Below are 19,090 nucleotides of genomic sequence, written 5' to 3'. Positions count from 1 at the left end.
TTAAGATTAAGATTAAGCACTGCTAGGTAAAACGATGGCTACGACTTCTGTGAATTACTGACAATATTACATAAAAATACTATAGTAGGAACATTTTAATTGGAAAAAAAAAAACATAAAATGCTTGATAAAAATCAAAGAGACATTTTTTCATCCCTATAATAATAATAATAAATCAGAGGCATTATTTGAAAACACGCTATTCAACTACGCATTTTCGCATAAAGTTTGTATTACAAGAGTTTATCTCGTAAATTTTAAGGAAGTTTTCTAAGTTTGTTTTGGCCATTACGCCTTACTTATAACATCGGGTACACAAAAATTAAGCACTAATCAACCACCATGTATAAAAAAATACATATTCAACATCTCTTAATTTTTTAATTAAATGAACAAATTTGATTATTTGTCTATTATAAATTTAATTATTTTACTATGACATGTTTAATTATTCTGATGACTAATTATTAATTAGAAAAATATATAAATCAATGGTATAGATATCAAAAAGAAATACAAAGTGATTGATTTAATGACAATTTTTTTCCTTTTTTTTTGTAATAGAACATTTGTTATAAAACACCTAAAATTAGAGGGTCTTTAAACTACGGTAGAGACGTCTAAATTACTCGAAAAATATGATTTACATTGAACTTTAGGATTGCAGTTTAGTACAGAGTATGTGTCAATAACAATTGGGCAGAATTGGTTATGCAAGATGCTTGATCTTTGCTTGCAAAGCCAATCATAAACCAGAAAACTTACTGCTAGCAAAACTTAATGGTGCAATGTATTAAAGTGCAGCAGTCTAGTTACTTTATGGGAAGACAATGGAAGCACTAAAAAGAATTAAGAATATGACATCAAATTCTGTAGAAAGTAAAAGACTAACAATACAATGTTAAATTACAACCACTCCGATCCCCAAAAGCGAAATAACTCACCAAAGACAAAAACGCCACACGAGTGTCATATTCCTCAGGTTTCTCTAAGTACTTTCCACAGATCAATATTTGTGAATTTCCCATCAGATATTTGACTTATGAGCGGGTAACAGATGGCTCAGCTAAGAAATTGACAACCCTATTTAAGAAATTTAAGCCAAATACAGTCTCTTCACAATTGACTTTTACAGAAACTGTCAATGGATCAGAGCATTTACCTTCAACAGTGACTGTAATTAAGCATGGCATGGAATTGCTCAAGATCTCACTGCTGAAACGCAGGCACAAACCAGATGCATCATCAAGGTTGGAAGCAACAGGCATATCTACAGATACAAGAGAAAGATTTGCATTGCTCATCATCTTTAGTGCCAAGGCTTCACATATCACAAGAAATTTGTCCTCTGTCAGAGAATTGCTGCCCTTGTTCAACTCTACAAGGTGATCAGTGAAGGTACAACTGGGAGCAAATTAATGCACAAAAAACAAATTTAGAACATCCACAGATGAAATGGGAATAACAAAAGGAACGATGTACAAGAATAAATACTAATATCTTCCCCACAAAGGTAAAAAACTAGGAGGACAATTCTATGATGTGCTGCATTATCTCTTACAGGAAAAATATAATCATTCTAGGTTCTCGAAAAATAAGATCAAACTAAAAAGTGATGTTTCCAATAAATTCAGTAAAACATAAAAACACAATTCAAAATTAAGCAGCAGGTCCAGTCATTATTGGCATAAAAAAACGAATTTCATAATTTTATACAAAGTAAGCAGCAGCTCAAAACAAGATTTTCATTTAAATTTAGAATATGAAAAGTGTCCCATTCTTGGAAGTTCAATTTTGAATTTAAGTTTCCATCATTTTTATCTATGTCAGCTTTACAGACTCTTGCATATAGGTTGTCATAAGAATCCAAACACGGATACCCTGATGCTTTATTACATTACATGAGGTGTAGAAAATAACGAGTCGTCTTGTGCATTATCAAACAATTTCTGAGTATAAAGTAGGGATGATAAGTATGAAGAACCACCAAAGGAATTTGATCAGATAAATGGTACATAATTCCAGGCAATGGGAATGAGTGTCTTGAACTATTTGTATCCAATGGAAAATAAACAAACAACACGCTAACATACCTCCTTATGTATTCAAACATCCCTGGAAGGTGGGATTCCTTATCCCTGAAAGCTTCAATGCTGATTGGAAGTGGTTTTACAAAGTACCCAATGTCGGGCTTTAACTTAACAGGGAATTTTGTGTCATTGCAAAATAAAGCCAGTTTTAGAGGCAAAAGATGGTGATGAAAGCGAACTAGTAGAGTGCGGTTTTCTGTCTGACCAGGCTCCAAAGAAGGGATGTCCTCCATGGAAACCATAGCTGGATTTTCAGTATGGATTTTCATAGTACTGGAACAAACAAACAGAAAAATCTGTAAAATGCCTAATTATAAAAGAACTAAATAAACGATGCCAAGGGCATGTTGAAACGTACTTTTCTGTTGTAGATGGCGTCTGGTTTGTACTAGAATCTGAGCTTCTGTTAGAACTCTCATCTATTAAGACTATATCAGACATGGCCTCTGAAGAACAATTCTCAAAGAATACTTCTAGGGAGACAAGATGAGAGGATACACTAGAAGTCTCAGTTGAAAATGAATAATTAACTTTTAACCCATTTCCATTTGCTGGATCTAAGAGCGTGTAATATTTGGGTTTAATTCGGCTTCTAATATTTCCAATTGTTATTCTGGCTGAAGATCTACGGGCTCGGCTTTGATTTGTTTCATTTTCTTTAGATGACTTGGCTGGCTCGTCCAACCAAGATTCAAGAGACTTTGTGGACATCAAGTCCCCAAATCTGGAGTGAACCCCACCATTTTGTTCTTCAGATATATTACCCGTGTCTGAAATCTGAATCAACAGATCAACATTGTTGTTGCCTTCATTTCCAGAATCAATTTCATCACTGCCATCAGCTTCACTTGAAGCAGTAACCGACTGTTCAGAACTATAATCTGAAGCACTTCCCTCATCCACAGATCCAGATGTACTAGGATCACCATCTTCATCTGAATCACTGTTAGCAGTTCCATCATTCTGATCAAAATCAATGTATGGAAGACTACAAGGTTTGGGGAGAGGCTCATAGCCTGGAGCTGCATGGAATACTAACTGAGACAGAGATCCCGGAAGATAAAATCGATCATTGATGGGTTCAGTTGGCACAGTCACAGCTGTTGTCTGTCTACCAAATATGCATTCCGCAAATACATATGACTGATCTCTTTTTTGTGATTCACTATTTTGTTCTTCAACATGATTTTGTGAATCCACATTGCATGAGAAAAGTTTCTTCAAGAAACGTGATCGATCACGGACGTCATAATTCATGTCACACTCAGCCAATTCAATTACATAGCTCCAAACTTTTTGCAGGGTCCAAATATCTTCTCCAGTATTACAAATCAGGACCTGTAAGCAAAAGTCGTTCCAAAACATAAACTCATTGCTTTGGATAGAAATCTTTCTTCTAAACAAAAAATAAATGTGCCAAAACCAAAAGAGGCTGGAATCTTTGTACCTGTAGAAATCCAATAATACACACATACTTAACTTACTAAAACAGACTTAGAAATAAATTATTCAACCAGAAAAAATAACTTTCCTTCCATATGCCCAGCAAAAAATAACCATAAAAATAAATAAATAAATAAATGGCATACGAGTCTGCTTTTGTTTATATTTATCTTTGAACAAATCAATGACACCACATGCATATGGTCAACAAATGAATGAAGTCTTTAAATTCAATTAATAGATAAAAGAGGGGAAGGGGAAGAGTAGAAGTAAAACACTATAATAATCAATAAGTAAAATGTATAAAAATGAATTTTTGTATGTGAAAGTGTAAAAATCACTCAGTGACATACCTTTGCAGTTGTATTAAGAATCTGAAGCTTCGTTTCCAGTGCTTCTGAAGTAAAACACCGAGCAAGATACTTGAGTACTGTGCTCACCATTCTTGGAATTATCTCACCCAAAGAGCAATACTCCCCCACCAGCCAAATAATCATTGCACGGGCAGAAGGAATCTTGATTGCATCTAAACTACGGACCAATTGAATTATGACCTTTTAACAAGTGAAAAGACTACAGGTCAGTCTTGATACAAGCAACGTACCAACCACTGAAAGTACTAACTTAAATATTGCGAATTGCAATATTACATACGAGATATTAAATTCCATCTCCCATTCTCCTGTTAGTTTGTTCCCCATATCTCCGTATTGTCTTATGGAACATTACTTTAATGTAATACATATACTAAAACCAATTACAAGAACAACAGATCAAAGTGTCAGACAGCAAGAAAGGATTACCTTCTCATAACTGGGTGGGTCTAATTTTATGATTGATTTGATGGATATTATTGCCTGAATTAGCACACCATCTTCTCCATCCATGGATCTAATTTCCCCGCAAAAGTATTCTGCAAATAGTTTTTTTTAGATAAAAAATAATTTCATTAAGATGAGAAGGATAATACAAAATGGGGACAAGGGGCCCTCTATACAAAAGCAAACAAAAAACTAGATTTATCTATAAAGCATAGCTTTCCAAACTCTCAACATATCTAAGAGGGAAGTCCTCTATACAGATCATGAGTTTTACAGCAAATAGATGTTAGGCGTTTAATCCTATCCCATAAGACTTGTTTGTTAGAAAATCTGTCATTGAAGGTGTGTTACGCTCCAACAAAAGAGTCCAGATAGTGGCAAACACTGCAAAGTGTCACAACTTTTGCCTCTTTCTACTACCAAACCCCAAACTCCAATAGAAATTGGTCTAGGGTTACAGGACACAGCCAACATTCATCAAAGATGCCAAACAACTGTTCCATAAGAAGCATGATATTTTCTTCAATAGATAAGCTTAATGAAAAGATCACATACCCTGTCTAATTAGAGTCAACAACCCTTCTACACATGTAGTTGCCATTTTTGGGAGTTTCTGAGCACATAACCCAATGGCAGCAACTGTGTCAGCAGCAAATTTCCTATCCGGATCTCTAATATAATCCTAGCAACACACTAAGAGAAGTGTCAATTTATGCACCAAATTCCATGAAAGCAGTGTTGTGGCAATAAGATAAAATGTGAACAACCATAAACGATTGATTTGATATAAGATACCTGAAATTCTTTAAGAATAAATGAAACAGATGACTCCACAGCTACAGAAGAAAGTATTTCCAGCTTAAGCGCTTTTATCTGATAGGAATCTGAAGAACATACGAAGAAGTCTTCATAGTGTGGAGCAAAGAGAGATGGCATGGCTTTAACAAACACTTGAATATTGCATAATACCTGCATAAAGTCAGTGAACAAACAATAATTAATATGACAATATCAGATTCAAATGTGAAATAAATTGAGAAGTATCTATGAAATGCAGTACCCAAGGGGTTAGCTACATAGATCATGCAATGCTATAGAAAATGTTTGTGTTAAAAATTAATTTATACCCAAATATCTTCTAAAAATATCTCTCATGCACATATAAATCTCCCATGCCATATTTTAACCAATAGAATGCTCCTCTCGTAGCATCAAGTAAAGAAATTTGTGATTTTATCTATGCTAGTCTCAAAATCAAATGAACCAACCATTAATTGTTATTCATTCCAAAACAGAACGTTCTCATTTAGATGTCTGAGCAAAATCTTGTTTATCGATGCATACTCTGTTAACTACCACCACAACTGACCAAAAAATGACTAGAAGTGAATCCAATTTTGAAAAACATGTTAACATTTTAATTCATGTAAAAAATCATGCATTTTTAAAGGAAACTAACATGATCCTACATGTTACAATTCCTAGCCACTCCCTGGAAGTTTCTATCTTTGAACTCACCATCCACAGCACCCATGTATAGATCATGGTTTCAACCTAGCTAGTACACAATGTGTCAAGAACTCATTAACATGTGAAAACTGAATGATAAAGCCAATTACTGATATGATCAGAACCAACATCCAAGGGATACAGTAGGTATGTTGTATGCCTTATCCTACTTAACATCTGCAGCGCCAGTCTCACTAGCATTCACTAATTTTTATCCTACTGATGGTGTTTAAATGTTTAAGTGAAATTTTGGCACAACCAAAAGATAGTATATAATAGAAAATTTTAACTTTTTTACTTAGGCATGTAATAACAGGAAAGTATGGAATACTACAGGAGTTAAACCTTAGACAATAGATAGTTCTTTTCAAGGTCAGTAATTAGGATCACTTCAATGACCCTCTACACAAATTTTCATTGCCCATTCTCTAAAACTAGTTTAAAATATATCAGTTATCAAATATATAGAAGAAATTATTTTCCTTCTGATGCTTCGATGTTCAATCTTTTCTCTATATAGAAACATCATCTAATAATTCTTTTTATTCATAAAGTAGTAATTTACTAGAGTCAAAGTAATATCGTGTATAAAGTCATAAGACACTACAATTAATGCAAGCTTCTCCAAGAAAGAATCATAAAAATTACATCAAATAGCAATCAACAGAATGTAATAGAGAATGTAGAAGCAAATACAGCCAAACAGACAAGACAAGCAAACAACAAACCAAGAAAAGATATAATAGACAATTCATAAAATGTAGTATACCACATATCTGGAGGCATATGATGATCTCATTAGAAACAAGAGTGGTTTAACAATTCTTTTAAGATCGCCCTTAGAAGCCATTATCCAATGTACACCAGCAGCTGCAAGAACAACTGCACTGTTATTACTCCATAGCAATGGTGATGTACACTTCAGCAGGATCTTCACAATATCATTACTGCAAGATGTAAACTGTGATACATCTAATTTAGGAGGAACCATATTTGCAGAACTTGACCGTGATAAGTACTCATCTGGTCCTTCAATGTAACATTGCAAGATCATATTTGCTAATTCAGATAAAGTCTTCTCAGAGGCATAACCAGTATCTTCTTTTAAAATAAAATCTTGATCATCTACCTCCAAATTATCATCTTTACCATACAAAGAAAACATGATAGATTCTTTGACAAGCCCATAACTAGCTATCACATACCGCAGAAGGATCCCAATTAGAATTATTTGACCCCATTCTTCCACATCAGGAAGGATTTCACACAACTTTTTGTAGTTTCTTCCAATCAATGAAAAATTGTTTGGACAGACAGAAGCAAATGCAGAAGCAGCAGCTCCAACAACTCCAGGGGAATTGTCATTTAACAACATTCCAACAATCTGCAGCACATTGAGTATAAAATTTATGAACTCAGCAAGTAAGGCCTTAAAACTATTAACTGATGAAATCAACTATCTTGGAAGAAAAAAAAAATCCTTTAAGGATTCTTGGGTAAAAGAGTCTACTCTATACCCAAAGAAACCATGGAATGACATTTTTCTTCGACTTAGTATGTCGTCTAAGTCATACTGAAGGAAATTCTTAATTACTGTGACAAGGAGCACACATGTTAACCAAACCTCTTCAATTGCAGAAGTATGTTCCTCCATCCGCAAATCATGAAGCTTAGGAAGAGCATTAGCTGCACATTTTCTAACATAGACAGAAGGATCTCTAGCACATTTTCCCACTGCAACAAGAACAAGAGGTGCAATTACATGAAGGCGAATTCCTGCCATGGCACGAAGTGCCCATGCACGGACCAATGGATTTGTGTCCCCCAGGTCCTTCTGGAAACAATTAATTGATAGCAATGCTTCATTTGGACGCCTAAAGAATGAAACAGAAAAAGCAAGAGAATGATGGCCTCATAACAACAATTCATTATCTAACAAAATTTAACATCTATAATACTACAGCTCATGAAACTGGGGTATAACTACTTGAGGGGCAATAGGACATATTTCTAGTATAATCATCAAATTACAACCTGAAAACTAACACCTAACTCATGTTTCAAATGTGCAGACGACTAATAATTACATTTAAACGATTCATAAGACATAAAACAACAAATACAGCCCTCACTAAATAAACCCTGAGAAGAAATAGAATGACAAAAAGGTAAGCGACCATCCGAATATGCTATAAACATCAGAGTTATAGGCTGATTACATGTACATACTTTTCAGCATAATGAAGGAGGTACAAGTACACGAGCTTCTTCACTTCCAATGACTGAGAAGCAACATTTTTAACAACCTGCAATTTTTCGTTCAATGAGTAAATGGAGGGAGAACAGAAAGTGAGAAAGAGTAAATGAGCAGCATATCATTTTCTAAAGCTACACATCATATATATGCATACTCTAATAATTTCCCAAGCAAAACGCAAAGAAATCAATTAATCAACAGCAAAACACTAAAATAAATTTCTCCTTATCAATTGAGGCCCAAAAATAAATGAAATTTGCTATGGTTCAAGATGAAAATCAAGATGTAACTGAGTGCACAATGAAGAGAGACCGATGGAGAAATCAACGCTTACAAGTGAACAGAAAGGCAACCAAAAACAAATTTTGCTTCGTAAATTATCATCAACTAAACCAAATCAAATTCCCTAGTTATTCTGATAAAAATAGAGATATAACTGAGTTCAACAAGCACAATATCTATGCAAACAATCTACACATTAATTCGCGCGCAAACACTTTGGAGTGCACACTTGCAAGTGGATAAAGAAACAAAATAGACCAGAACATCTCTTAACGAAATTCAACCAAACTCATAGTTGCTCCCATACAAACCGAGATGCATGTAACTGAGTGTGACAAGCTCCAAATATATGCAAAAATTTTAGGCATAATTCTAATCCATTCACATGCAAATTACAGAGAAATAACCAAAACAAGCAAATTAAACTCGAATATTTCCGCTCCCAAATAACGGTCAACAAAATCTTATTGAATTGGTGGTATTTAGGAAGAGATGGATCTGAAACCTGAGGGAAGAAGTTCGAGACGTCGAAGCCTTGAGCGATGAGAGCGAGTAAGCGCTTGAGGGCTTCGGTTTTCTCGGAGTCGAACTTGCTTTCGAGAAGAGGGGCAATGTTGACGTCATCGGGGTCGTCGTAGAGGTGAGCATCGGTGCCGATCCGGAACACCGCCGTGGACGCCTTGCTCAGTGATTCCGCCGTCGCTCCGAATTGAGGGAACATTTCTTCTGACGAGCTAACGAGTGAATGAGTGAATGAATTAATGAATGGATTCGTATCTCTCACTCCGTTTGTGATCTGTTTTTGTTTTGAACTCTGAAAGCAGAAAACTGAATATGGAGATTTGAAGAGTCTCTGCAGCGACCAGCGCCAGAAACCCACTTTACGGACAGAGAAGCAGAGATAATTTTTTCGTTGAGGAAAATATGGTTTTTGTCTCTCCAAATAGATAAGTTTTATTTGCGTTCTTCTAATGTTTTTAATATTTATAAAAGTAATTTAATATTATCATAATTATACATCATCAATTTTGATTTGAATGTTAAAATTTTTTTCTTAAAATTAGAATATAAATGTTTAGAATAGAACTAATAATCTATTATAAAAAATAATTCATTAAAAATTAAAATTATTTCCGTAATATTATATAATTCACTTTTTAATAACATAATTAAATTTTAAACATAAATAATGAGTATAATATTAAAATTAAACACATTTAAATAAGACTTAATCGAGAATAAATAAATTTAAGTGAGAATAATTAAAAAATACAATCTGATTTGTTAGTATAATTGACATCAAGATAACATTGAATTATTTTTATAAACGTTAGGAATACAAATAAAACAATTTAAATGTTAGAAAATGTTGGAAATAAGACACCATTCACCCTTGAGAAAACATCTTTGACAGAGAAATAAAATAGACACGATCACAACATAAGAATTTAACATGGAAACTCCAATTACCGGAGAAAAAATTACGGCCGTTGTCAAATGACAACCAGAGAATATCACTATGTGAAAATTGTTACAACACATAGACTTCTTTCTCTCTAACACCGGCACCCCAGTACACCCACACTCTCTCAAAGCAAATATCTAACTACACCTCACAACACTCTCTAATCAAAGAGTATAGAGGAAAAGAAAAATCAGATACAAACTTAAAGTGTTTCCGACTGGTGCAAAAACAAATGGAGAACTTAGCCTCATATTTATAGCCTAAGCCACCCACTCCATTTGTTATCCTAAGCAATGTGGGACTAATTCAACCAAAACCTAACAATCTCCACCTTGATTGAAATAGTCACACATCTTCAGCTTCCATTGTCAACACCGACAATTCTTTGCTGTCATTGTCTATACCGACAATCATAGTTCAGAGAACTATCATACTCCACTATGAAAGTATACTCACTTGGAATTAGACCACTCCAAGCATTTCGCCTTGGTACAGATCGAAACCTTGCTGAAAATTCATGGTGCAACTTTCAAATTGGCTTTTCCTGGAAGTTTTTCAGCCATCGACCTAACTCCGCCATACACCTTGCATCTCAACGCCAACCAATGTCCGTGTGCAATTGTGGACCCGATTGCCACAACTTATCCTTATCCATGGCAGTGCGGTAATACTATGAGGATACTTTTTGTCTTCTACGCCTTGTGCAAACCTGATTGTATCAACACATCCTTGACTTGTATTTGCCACAAGCCAAAATTAATTCTTCCATCAAATTTCTCTATTTCAAGTTTCACAGCACTTGAATATCCTGACATTGTTGCAACTGTATACTGGAATAATATAACTCAATTGTAGACCGTGCACTAGGAAGGTCCCCAGGAAAGAGAGGTGGGTCACAATGGACACACTTAAATACTAGGTCTTTCCTTAGCCAGAACCTTTCCAAACTGCACTCTCACAGTGTCACACTGCCTTCCAGCAACAACAATAGCAACCAAAGATCAACCTCAAGTCACAGGACAAAATTCTTTTCTGATGTGGAAGGTCAGACTAGGCTGCAACCACAGAGCATACTAAGAATAAATCCCACCAAACCGAAGCTCTGATACCACTTATTGGAAATAAAATAGACACAATCACAACACAAGAATTTAACGTGAAAATTCCAATTATCGGAGAAAAAACCACGGCCGTTGTCAAATGACAACCAGAGAATATCACTATGTGAAAATTGTTACAACACATAGACTTCTTTCTCTCTAACACCGGCACCCCAGTACACCCACACTCTCTCAAAGCAAATATCTAACTACACCTCACAACACTCTCTAATCAAAGAGTATAGAGGAAAAGAAAAATCAGATACAAGTTTAAAGTATTTCCGACTGGTGCAAAAACAAATGGAGAACTTAGCCTCATATTTATAGCCTAGGCCACCCACTCTATTTGTTATTCTAAGCAATGTGGGACTAATTCAACCAAATCCTAACAGAAATACAACTAAAACTTATTCCAAATATTAGGGACAAAAATAATACTTTATTCTTTGTTTTAATTAAGATCTTTATGGATATTTGTATGTTAATAAATGATCTCCAAAAATTAAATATTAAAAATGTTTTAGAGTTGTTTGTTCATTAGTTCACTTAAATAAATTTTGAAGATTGGCCAAAGATAAATTTCTAAATGAATCTTCTTTACTTATTAAAAAAATAAAAATGTTTTATAGCAAAGATAAATTAACTTGTAATGTATTTATTATATATTTCAATATAAAAATTTTAAATTTTTTTGCTAATTGTAATGTTAATATATAATCTAAAGGCACATACTATTAGCATAGTTATTAGAATGTAACCGACAATTGACCTGATCATATGATTGGGTTATCGAATTATTAGTTTAATTGGTGGAGTCACTGATTTATTTTGTTGATTCGATTATAATTAAATAAAAATATAAAATTATTAAAAAAATAAAATCAAAAATTAAAATGTATATCTTTACAAATATATTAATTATAATTAAATATTAACTTGTAGACATAAGTCATATAATTAATGATACAAATATAAATAATAAATTAGTCACTAATACAAAATATTTTGTAATTTAAATGAACAAAAGAACCAAATATAACATAATTAATAAATTAATAATTAACAAACTAATCAAAAACATAAATTCAACTAATTTACAAATCAATTCATCAAATACCATTATACCAATAATCCAATATTGTCTACATAGCCAATGCTCAATATTAAATTATCTCTTATTATTACAATAATACAATTAAAGGCTAAGACTAAGACTATGAGTCTCTACACAAAAACTATCTATTCTTACATTAATAAATTTATCACAACGATGATTTTTATTCAACTCATTGATCATTTTCAGCAACAGAAAATTTAGTTTTGCAACAAATTCAATTCAATAATAATTTTTAGCAACAAAAATTATAGCTCAAAAGATCATTTTTAACAATAAATTAAATTCAACAGTAACAATAAATTTAGCTCAATACAGCAATAAATTTAACTTACACAATAACAAAAAACGGTTCAGTCATGATTTACAACAATAAAATTGACAAAAGACAAAGGAAAAAGAAAAATTAAAAAAGATAAAAAAAAGGGGAATGCACGAACTCACCAGCTACTACAATTGACGAAACCGGTGAGACCGGTGAGAAGGAAGCGACGGAGAGGCCGCAGAGCAAGAACACGACGTGATGAGCCCAGGAACCAACTACTGATAGCGCCTATTTTGTTTCCATTATCATCAAATTTGTTATTGTCTTGTTGAAATAATCATTTAACTAAATTTTTTTGTTACTAAAAGTTTATCATAGTTAATGTTTTTTATTGCTAAAAATATTGTACTTGATTATTATTAATATTTTTGGGACAAGTGTCAAAAAAACTGACATAAAAGAAATGCTGTAATAACCACTTAAATAGCTAGTTCTTCAATGGTTTTAGCCTGCAGTAAATTTTGGTCATAAATCATTAAATTGTGGTTACTCCTTTAGTATTGCTATATTTTCATAAATCATTGAAAATTCCCTTTAAACTAGCAATTTATGCATTGGTCACCCTTGTATAAATATAAATTGTAGTTTATTTTCAGGTTTTACATCGTTTTAAAACTTGTGCATTACCACAATTTATATAAAAACTAGAAGGACAAAATTATAGTCATTTTATTTTTAGGACAACTCGATAGTTTTAGTATGCTACGTATACACCAATTTCAGTCATCGTATACAAATACATACACAAATACAAATTCAAAAACTAAAAAAAAAAAAAAACCACTCTCACTCATAAGTCATTACACGCGTCACTCCCCACTCTCACCAATTTCAGTCACACGTGCTAAAACCACTTCCTCTCGCACAATTCTCTCCTCTTTCCCTCTCTCTCAAGCGCGATTCTCATACTCAAACACTCTTCTTCTATAAGAACGGCTATGGATACTTGAGAGGATACAACGGAGGTCTCCGGGTCTTCTCCATGCACGGATGCGAGCTGGGATATCGTGGAGGCAAGGCTTCCCCAAATCGATATACTCTTTTCTCCTTTTCCTTGTTTAATTCTGCATTTTCAGCTCTGCATGAAAGTGAACTTCTACTCCTCCTTTTTTGATTTCTGAATGAGAAATAATCAAAATGAATTCCTACCTGTTTAATAGAATTTTATTTGATTTAGGTCGGAATTTCATTTTGATTATTTCTCATTCTGTTAAATTATAACCAAACAGGAACTAATTATCAGACTCGCACACAAAACAAGTTGCTACTACCAATTAAGAGTAAACTACCATTGTACCCATGGAAGTTGAAAACGCTGACAAATCTACCCACAAGAGACGGAAACTACCAAATGTATCCATCAATCATGAGTTTCGCGGGACGAAACTAACCAATCCATATTCCGGCGTTGACTCCGTCAGTAACACTCCCTACGTGGCACTTCACGGCGTGACATGGCTTGGGGGCTGCTCACGTGGATTGCTGACATGTCTGACCGTTATAATGTACCCTCAATTCCCAAATTTCCCAAATTCAAACATTATTTCATCCAAAGCACGAACCCTAGATTCATAATAATCTTCGAAATTATACCAATGTCGAGGCGAAGACTCTTTACTCCACCTTCGAATGGCAGCGGTAGTGTGTCTGGAAGCTCAATTTCAAAACGGGCGCAGGACAGGAAGTTCAATGGCAGATGTTTCTGTGGGTTGGGGGTGACGATGTTACAGTCCGGGACGGCGATGAATCCTGGGAGGTGGTTCGTCCGTTGTCCCAATTGGAAGGTAACCCGTTGTACACCCTATTCTGTGGGAGTTGAATGTGCATCTGATTTTAGTTTTTTGCCATGGATAGAACTCGGACTGCAACTTCTTTGCATGGGTAGACGAAATCGAAGGGCAATGGGAGGGTGAGGGTTTGAGGAGAGCACTGTCGGAAAGAAGGATGCAGGAAGATGTTGATGAGGCTGAGGCTCAAGTGAAGATGCTCACCAGATTAGGGAGCTTCGAAGCTGAGTTTAGCAAAATTAGGTTTTGGCTTATGATGATATCAATGGCTGTTGTTTGTAATGCTGTGTGCACTGTGTATCTGATTCTTAGGAGGGTTTGATCCTTCTTAGTTGTTAGTGTAAGATCATGACAAATCTACCCATGATCGATTCTAAATATGTCATTTGTACACAATTGTTTTCCAAGTAATGTCAGAGGTAGCCTTATAAGTTATGTAAGATGCAAAAATTAGCTGGTACTAATTGCAATTGTTGTTTACTTTCTGGTCCAAAATAACATCAAAGACATGCATAATATCCTGATAAGTATGTAGTAACTGGCTTACACAAATGTGCAAGATACTGCTAAGAGTTATCAAAGCGTAAACAAAATAAGGCATAGACTATGACATGTCCAACAATTGTGCGATAAACTGCTAATAGGATTACACAAAAAACATAACTTATAAAACTATTGCTTCACGGAATTGGAGTGGAGTTGCTGCTTCCGCTTGACCCCTCCTTCAAGTGTGCAGTTGTTGACCCCTTTTTGGCTGGTGGACGGAAGGCTGGCTGCGGCCACCTCCTTGAGGTTGATACTCGAACTGTGGGAGTTGGCATGAACTCCATGAACCTTGATGTAGTTCCCTGGGAGGCAGCTTGCATAGTTTGAGGTGTCACGGTGGGTGGCACATCAGAGGCTGGAGGTGGTGGACTAGTAGTAGTTGGTCTTGTTGGGCTGACAATAAGTGGAGGAGGTCGTGGTTGCTGAGTAGTTGGTGGCGGTCTCCTCACATTCTTCCTCTTCTTTGGTGGCCTTTTTGCAATGGGTGGCCTAACTGGGGTGGTCTCCTGTTCAGATACAAACGTATGAGTGACATAATGACATATAAATTGTAACTTGTATAATGGGATAGCAAAATAAATCAATAGACTTACAGGCGGGGGCTGAGTTGCTGCTGCTTCAGCTGCTTCAACAGCTTCAAGAGTTTCCTCTTCGTCATCCTCAGCAGCTGGCTGTTCACTTGAAGTTTGTCCACCAGCACTCCCAGCCATTGCCTCTTTTTTCTTGGAACAGCTGCGACTGTTATGTCCAGTCTGCAGTAACATATGGCATGAATCAAAACATGGGGCATGAATTCATAAGTCATGTAACATATGAGGAAATATTTACCTTTAGGCAATACTTGCAGGTGATGGGGCCATACTTTCTGGGGGCCCTATGTGGATCAGGGGTGGGTGCCTTTGGGGCGTCATTCTTTTTGTCTCTCTTCGATTTTGGCCTCCCAATCTGCTTCTTGTATACTGGTGGCAGTACAAGGGGTAGATCAACATGCTCCCAGTATTCTTGACTTGGAACAGGTTGGATGACGAACTGGTATGTGCTGTTATATGCCCCCATGGAAAGCCAGTTGTGTGCATGCTCCTCTGGTCGCCTATTCTGGTATGCAAGGGCAGCACATGCATGCCTGCATGGCAAGCCAGTCAGTTGCCAGAATCTGCAACTGCAAGTCCTCTTTCTTATGTCCACCATAACCTTATGTGGCAAGCACTGAACTTCATACACATTTCCAGGATCATCACCAGTGGGAAACGGCTGCCACTTATTGCTCTCCCTTTTTTCTTTTTCCAGCCTACTCTGCTGCACCGGAGTGAGGACTCCGTTATATCCCACCAATGCCTTCTTATTTCTAGCAATTATGCTCATCATGTAAACCCTTATCTCTTCCAGCATAGTTATAATAGGCTTCCCTCTCATCTTCTTGATCCTAGAATTGAAGGATTCACAGTTGTTGTTTGTATAATTGTCCGACTTTGGGTATTCGCTAAATCCAGACCTACTCCATTGACTTGGAGGGATCCTGTTCAGATACTCCCAAGCATGTGGATTAACCCGTCTGATCCGATCCAATACAGCTTTGAATTCTTGGGTGGTTGTGGCCTTGGCACACCTCCACATTGCCATCTTCAACTCTGTATCACCCCACTGTTTTCTGAAGTTCCGCCATATGTGCATAGCACAATATCTATGATGAGCTCCTGGGTTTACTTCACGCATAGCAGGGATGAGGCCCTAGTGGGGAAAAAGTAAAGCAACAAAAATGTTATCCCCAATGAAATTCCATTCATGGTATGATAGTAGTAGCAGTTTGACAAATAATGTAAACCAGTAATTATCAACACATACAGGAATAATAAGAATTGATACCATTACCTTCTGCATGTCTGACATAAAGTTGATTCCATTGATTGCTGCGTCCCCTAAGTCTTCTTGGAGCAGTTCGAGAAACCACTTCCAACTATCCTTGCATTCGCACTCCACCACAGCATAGGCTATTGGGTATATATGGTTATTGGCATTGTGACCGATCGCAGTCAACAACTGTCCAGGGTAGTATCCCTTTAGAAAGGTACCATCTAACCCGATAAAAGGCCTGCAGCCATTGGTAAAGCCCTTCTTACAACCTTGCAAGCATATGTAAATCCGTTTGAATTTATACCCGGTCCCTTCGACATAATCAGTGCTAATCCTCACGGTTGAGCCAGGATTGGTCCTTATTATTTCATTAGCATAATCCCGAAGAAGTGCATACTGAGCTATCTCCGATCCTTCTATTAGTTCTTTCGCCTTCACCATTGCACGGTATATCTTCCTCTCATTCACAATCACATCAAACTCCTTCTTGAAAAAATCCTGTGCCTGCCTTTGACTCATGTCTGGATGGTCACGGATCTTGTCCTCAAGCTCTTCTACAACCCATTTACCATCCGCAGATTTGTTCTTACTAACTCTGCTGCAGGTATGTTCGTTGACAAAGGTCTTCACCTGGAAGCTTAATGGAAATGACCGTTTTGCACAATATATCTGCCATGGGCAATCCTCCTCATAACATATGGCTTTGCACCTATTTGAATCAACTCTAGGAAAGAATATGCTGCGCCCTAGGTTGATGTTGAACTTCCTAACTGCCTTCTTGAAATGCTCTAGATTCTCAAATTCCATCCCAACCTCTAGCCTTACGTCCCTCACTGGAGCATCGGGATTAGCTTGAGGAAATGCTGCTTGCTGACTGTCTTCATCATCACTTGCAACAGAATCCAGCTCTTCAGACTCATAACAATGCATCCCTGCACTTGGCTCAGCCATATCATCACCCTCCACAGGTATAAAGATTGAAGGATGCTTGTTTGGATCCTGGTTAGGGATGAAGGTTTGCCCTGATGGAGGAGGCCTGACTGTTGATCGTCTCTTCCGCTTCTTTGAACTACCACCACCCACATCTGGGTTTGTAGACGGTTCAGGCTGTGAACTGCTAGGTTGAGAATCTTCGCAAGGTGTTTCATTTTCAGGTTGAAAGCTCTGCTCCTGAGACTCTGGTTCGTTGCAAGGTTGTGGAATATATTGTGTGAAAACCTCATTAGAATCCGCAGGCCCTTTATCAACTGTGGGTGCCACTGACTCCGCAGAAACTGGATTTGGGTGCCCTGTTTCTTCACTTCCAACTGACACACGTGGTTGTTGAGTCTCTGGAGAAGTCTTGTCCAATGGCTCATGTGGAGGCAAATTGGGTTCGGTGGGTGCATCTGGGGTCTGAATGATCCTTGGTGGCTCTTCAAAGGTTACCTTTGGTGAGTGTGTGGGGAGAGTTGGTTCCTCACTGCCTACTTTTGGTTGTTGTGTCTTTGTTGTGGTAGGATGAACATCTTTGTCCACCGCATCATCCTTTGTTTGGGTATCTGGTCCAGGCATTCCTCCGGTTTGATCCTTAATCTTCACCACTCTCTTGTGCTTCTTCTTTGGGGTTGGGGGTCTCCTAACACACACTTTCGTTCTGCGCTTGACTTGGGTTTTCGTAACATTTAAATTCTCAAGCTCCGGTTCAGGTTCATTGGTTTCTTCTGCAAACTCAGGGAGGTTAACTGGATGCTCAGTGAACACCTCAATTCTCCTCCCATTAGCAATTGCTGCTTCGTACATAGTCACCACATCCATGTCACGTCTAAGCAACCTCAACCCACCATCCAACTCCATCCCAGGTTGAAGCCAGTAAAGCTCGCGCACATCAGTATACCCTATATCCTTTACTAAGTCATTCACAAAGAAGCTATTTAGGGTATCGACATTCACTCGTTCAATCTCTGTTTTCTCACCCCCAACGTAAGCCAGTCTGCCATCATCACCCTTTTCAAATTTTCCTCTGTGACTAATGACTAACGTAATGTGGATAGTTGCCATCTGCAAACAGACAAACCCTAATTAACAACCAAATCATAGCAACTACAAGCACACCCTAATGAAAACCCAGTTTCCACAACCATGCATCGAAAACAAGAAAACCATGACATAGAGATCAACAGTTACTACTTACCTATGGATGACACCACGCAACTCCACCCGCTGAAACGATCCACACCAACAAGCACCCTCTCTTCAATATGGAGATTATCGTCGGCCTGGGAGGTTTTCTATGAGTGGTGAAGATGAACAGTTTCTTCCTAGGTCTCTACCCTTTGTTTTCTGAAACGCGCGAAGATGGAAAACCTTTGCATACTGTTCATTTCTAATATCCCTTTCTATTTCAAAAAAAAATTCAAAATGAAATTTTTTTTTAACTAATTGTAATTATAATATCCACGTGAGCAGCCCCCAAGCCATGTCACGCCGTGAAGTGCCACGTAGGGAGTGTTACTGACGG

General features: G+C 36.7%; 2 protein-coding genes across 2 annotated transcripts; one reads left to right on the top strand and one right to left on the bottom strand.

Annotated features, from left to right (window-relative positions):
• Positions 1-604: 604 nt before the first annotated feature.
• Positions 605-9,330, bottom strand: LOC130940955 (AP3-complex subunit beta-A). The gene is made up of 11 exons (XM_057869261.1): positions 8,908-9,330; positions 8,093-8,169; positions 7,488-7,737; positions 6,633-7,247; positions 5,150-5,323; positions 4,910-5,036; positions 4,337-4,446; positions 3,887-4,087; positions 2,449-3,428; positions 2,094-2,363; positions 605-1,404 (listed from the first exon to the last, which is right to left on the bottom strand). Exons 1-11 carry the CDS (start codon positions 9,121-9,123, stop codon positions 1,041-1,043), a joined length of 3,384 nt encoding a protein of 1,127 aa, XP_057725244.1. The 5' UTR covers positions 9,124-9,330; the 3' UTR covers positions 605-1,040.
• Positions 9,331-14,001: 4,671 nt separating this feature from the next.
• On the top strand, positions 14,002-14,515 carry LOC130939485 (uncharacterized). The gene is made up of 2 exons (XM_057867587.1): positions 14,002-14,190; positions 14,261-14,515. The coding sequence occupies exons 1-2, from the start codon at positions 14,002-14,004 to the stop codon at positions 14,513-14,515; spliced, it is 444 nt and encodes a 147-aa protein (XP_057723570.1).
• The last annotated feature ends 4,575 nt before the right edge of the window (positions 14,516-19,090 follow it).

Source organism: Arachis stenosperma, chromosome 7 (assembly GCF_014773155.1).
Source record: "Arachis stenosperma cultivar V10309 chromosome 7, arast.V10309.gnm1.PFL2, whole genome shotgun sequence".
NCBI classification, from domain to species: Eukaryota; Viridiplantae; Streptophyta; class Magnoliopsida; order Fabales; family Fabaceae; genus Arachis; species Arachis stenosperma.
Note: the sequence above shows the minus strand (reverse complement) of the source record. Positions and strands in the feature narration are given on the sequence as shown.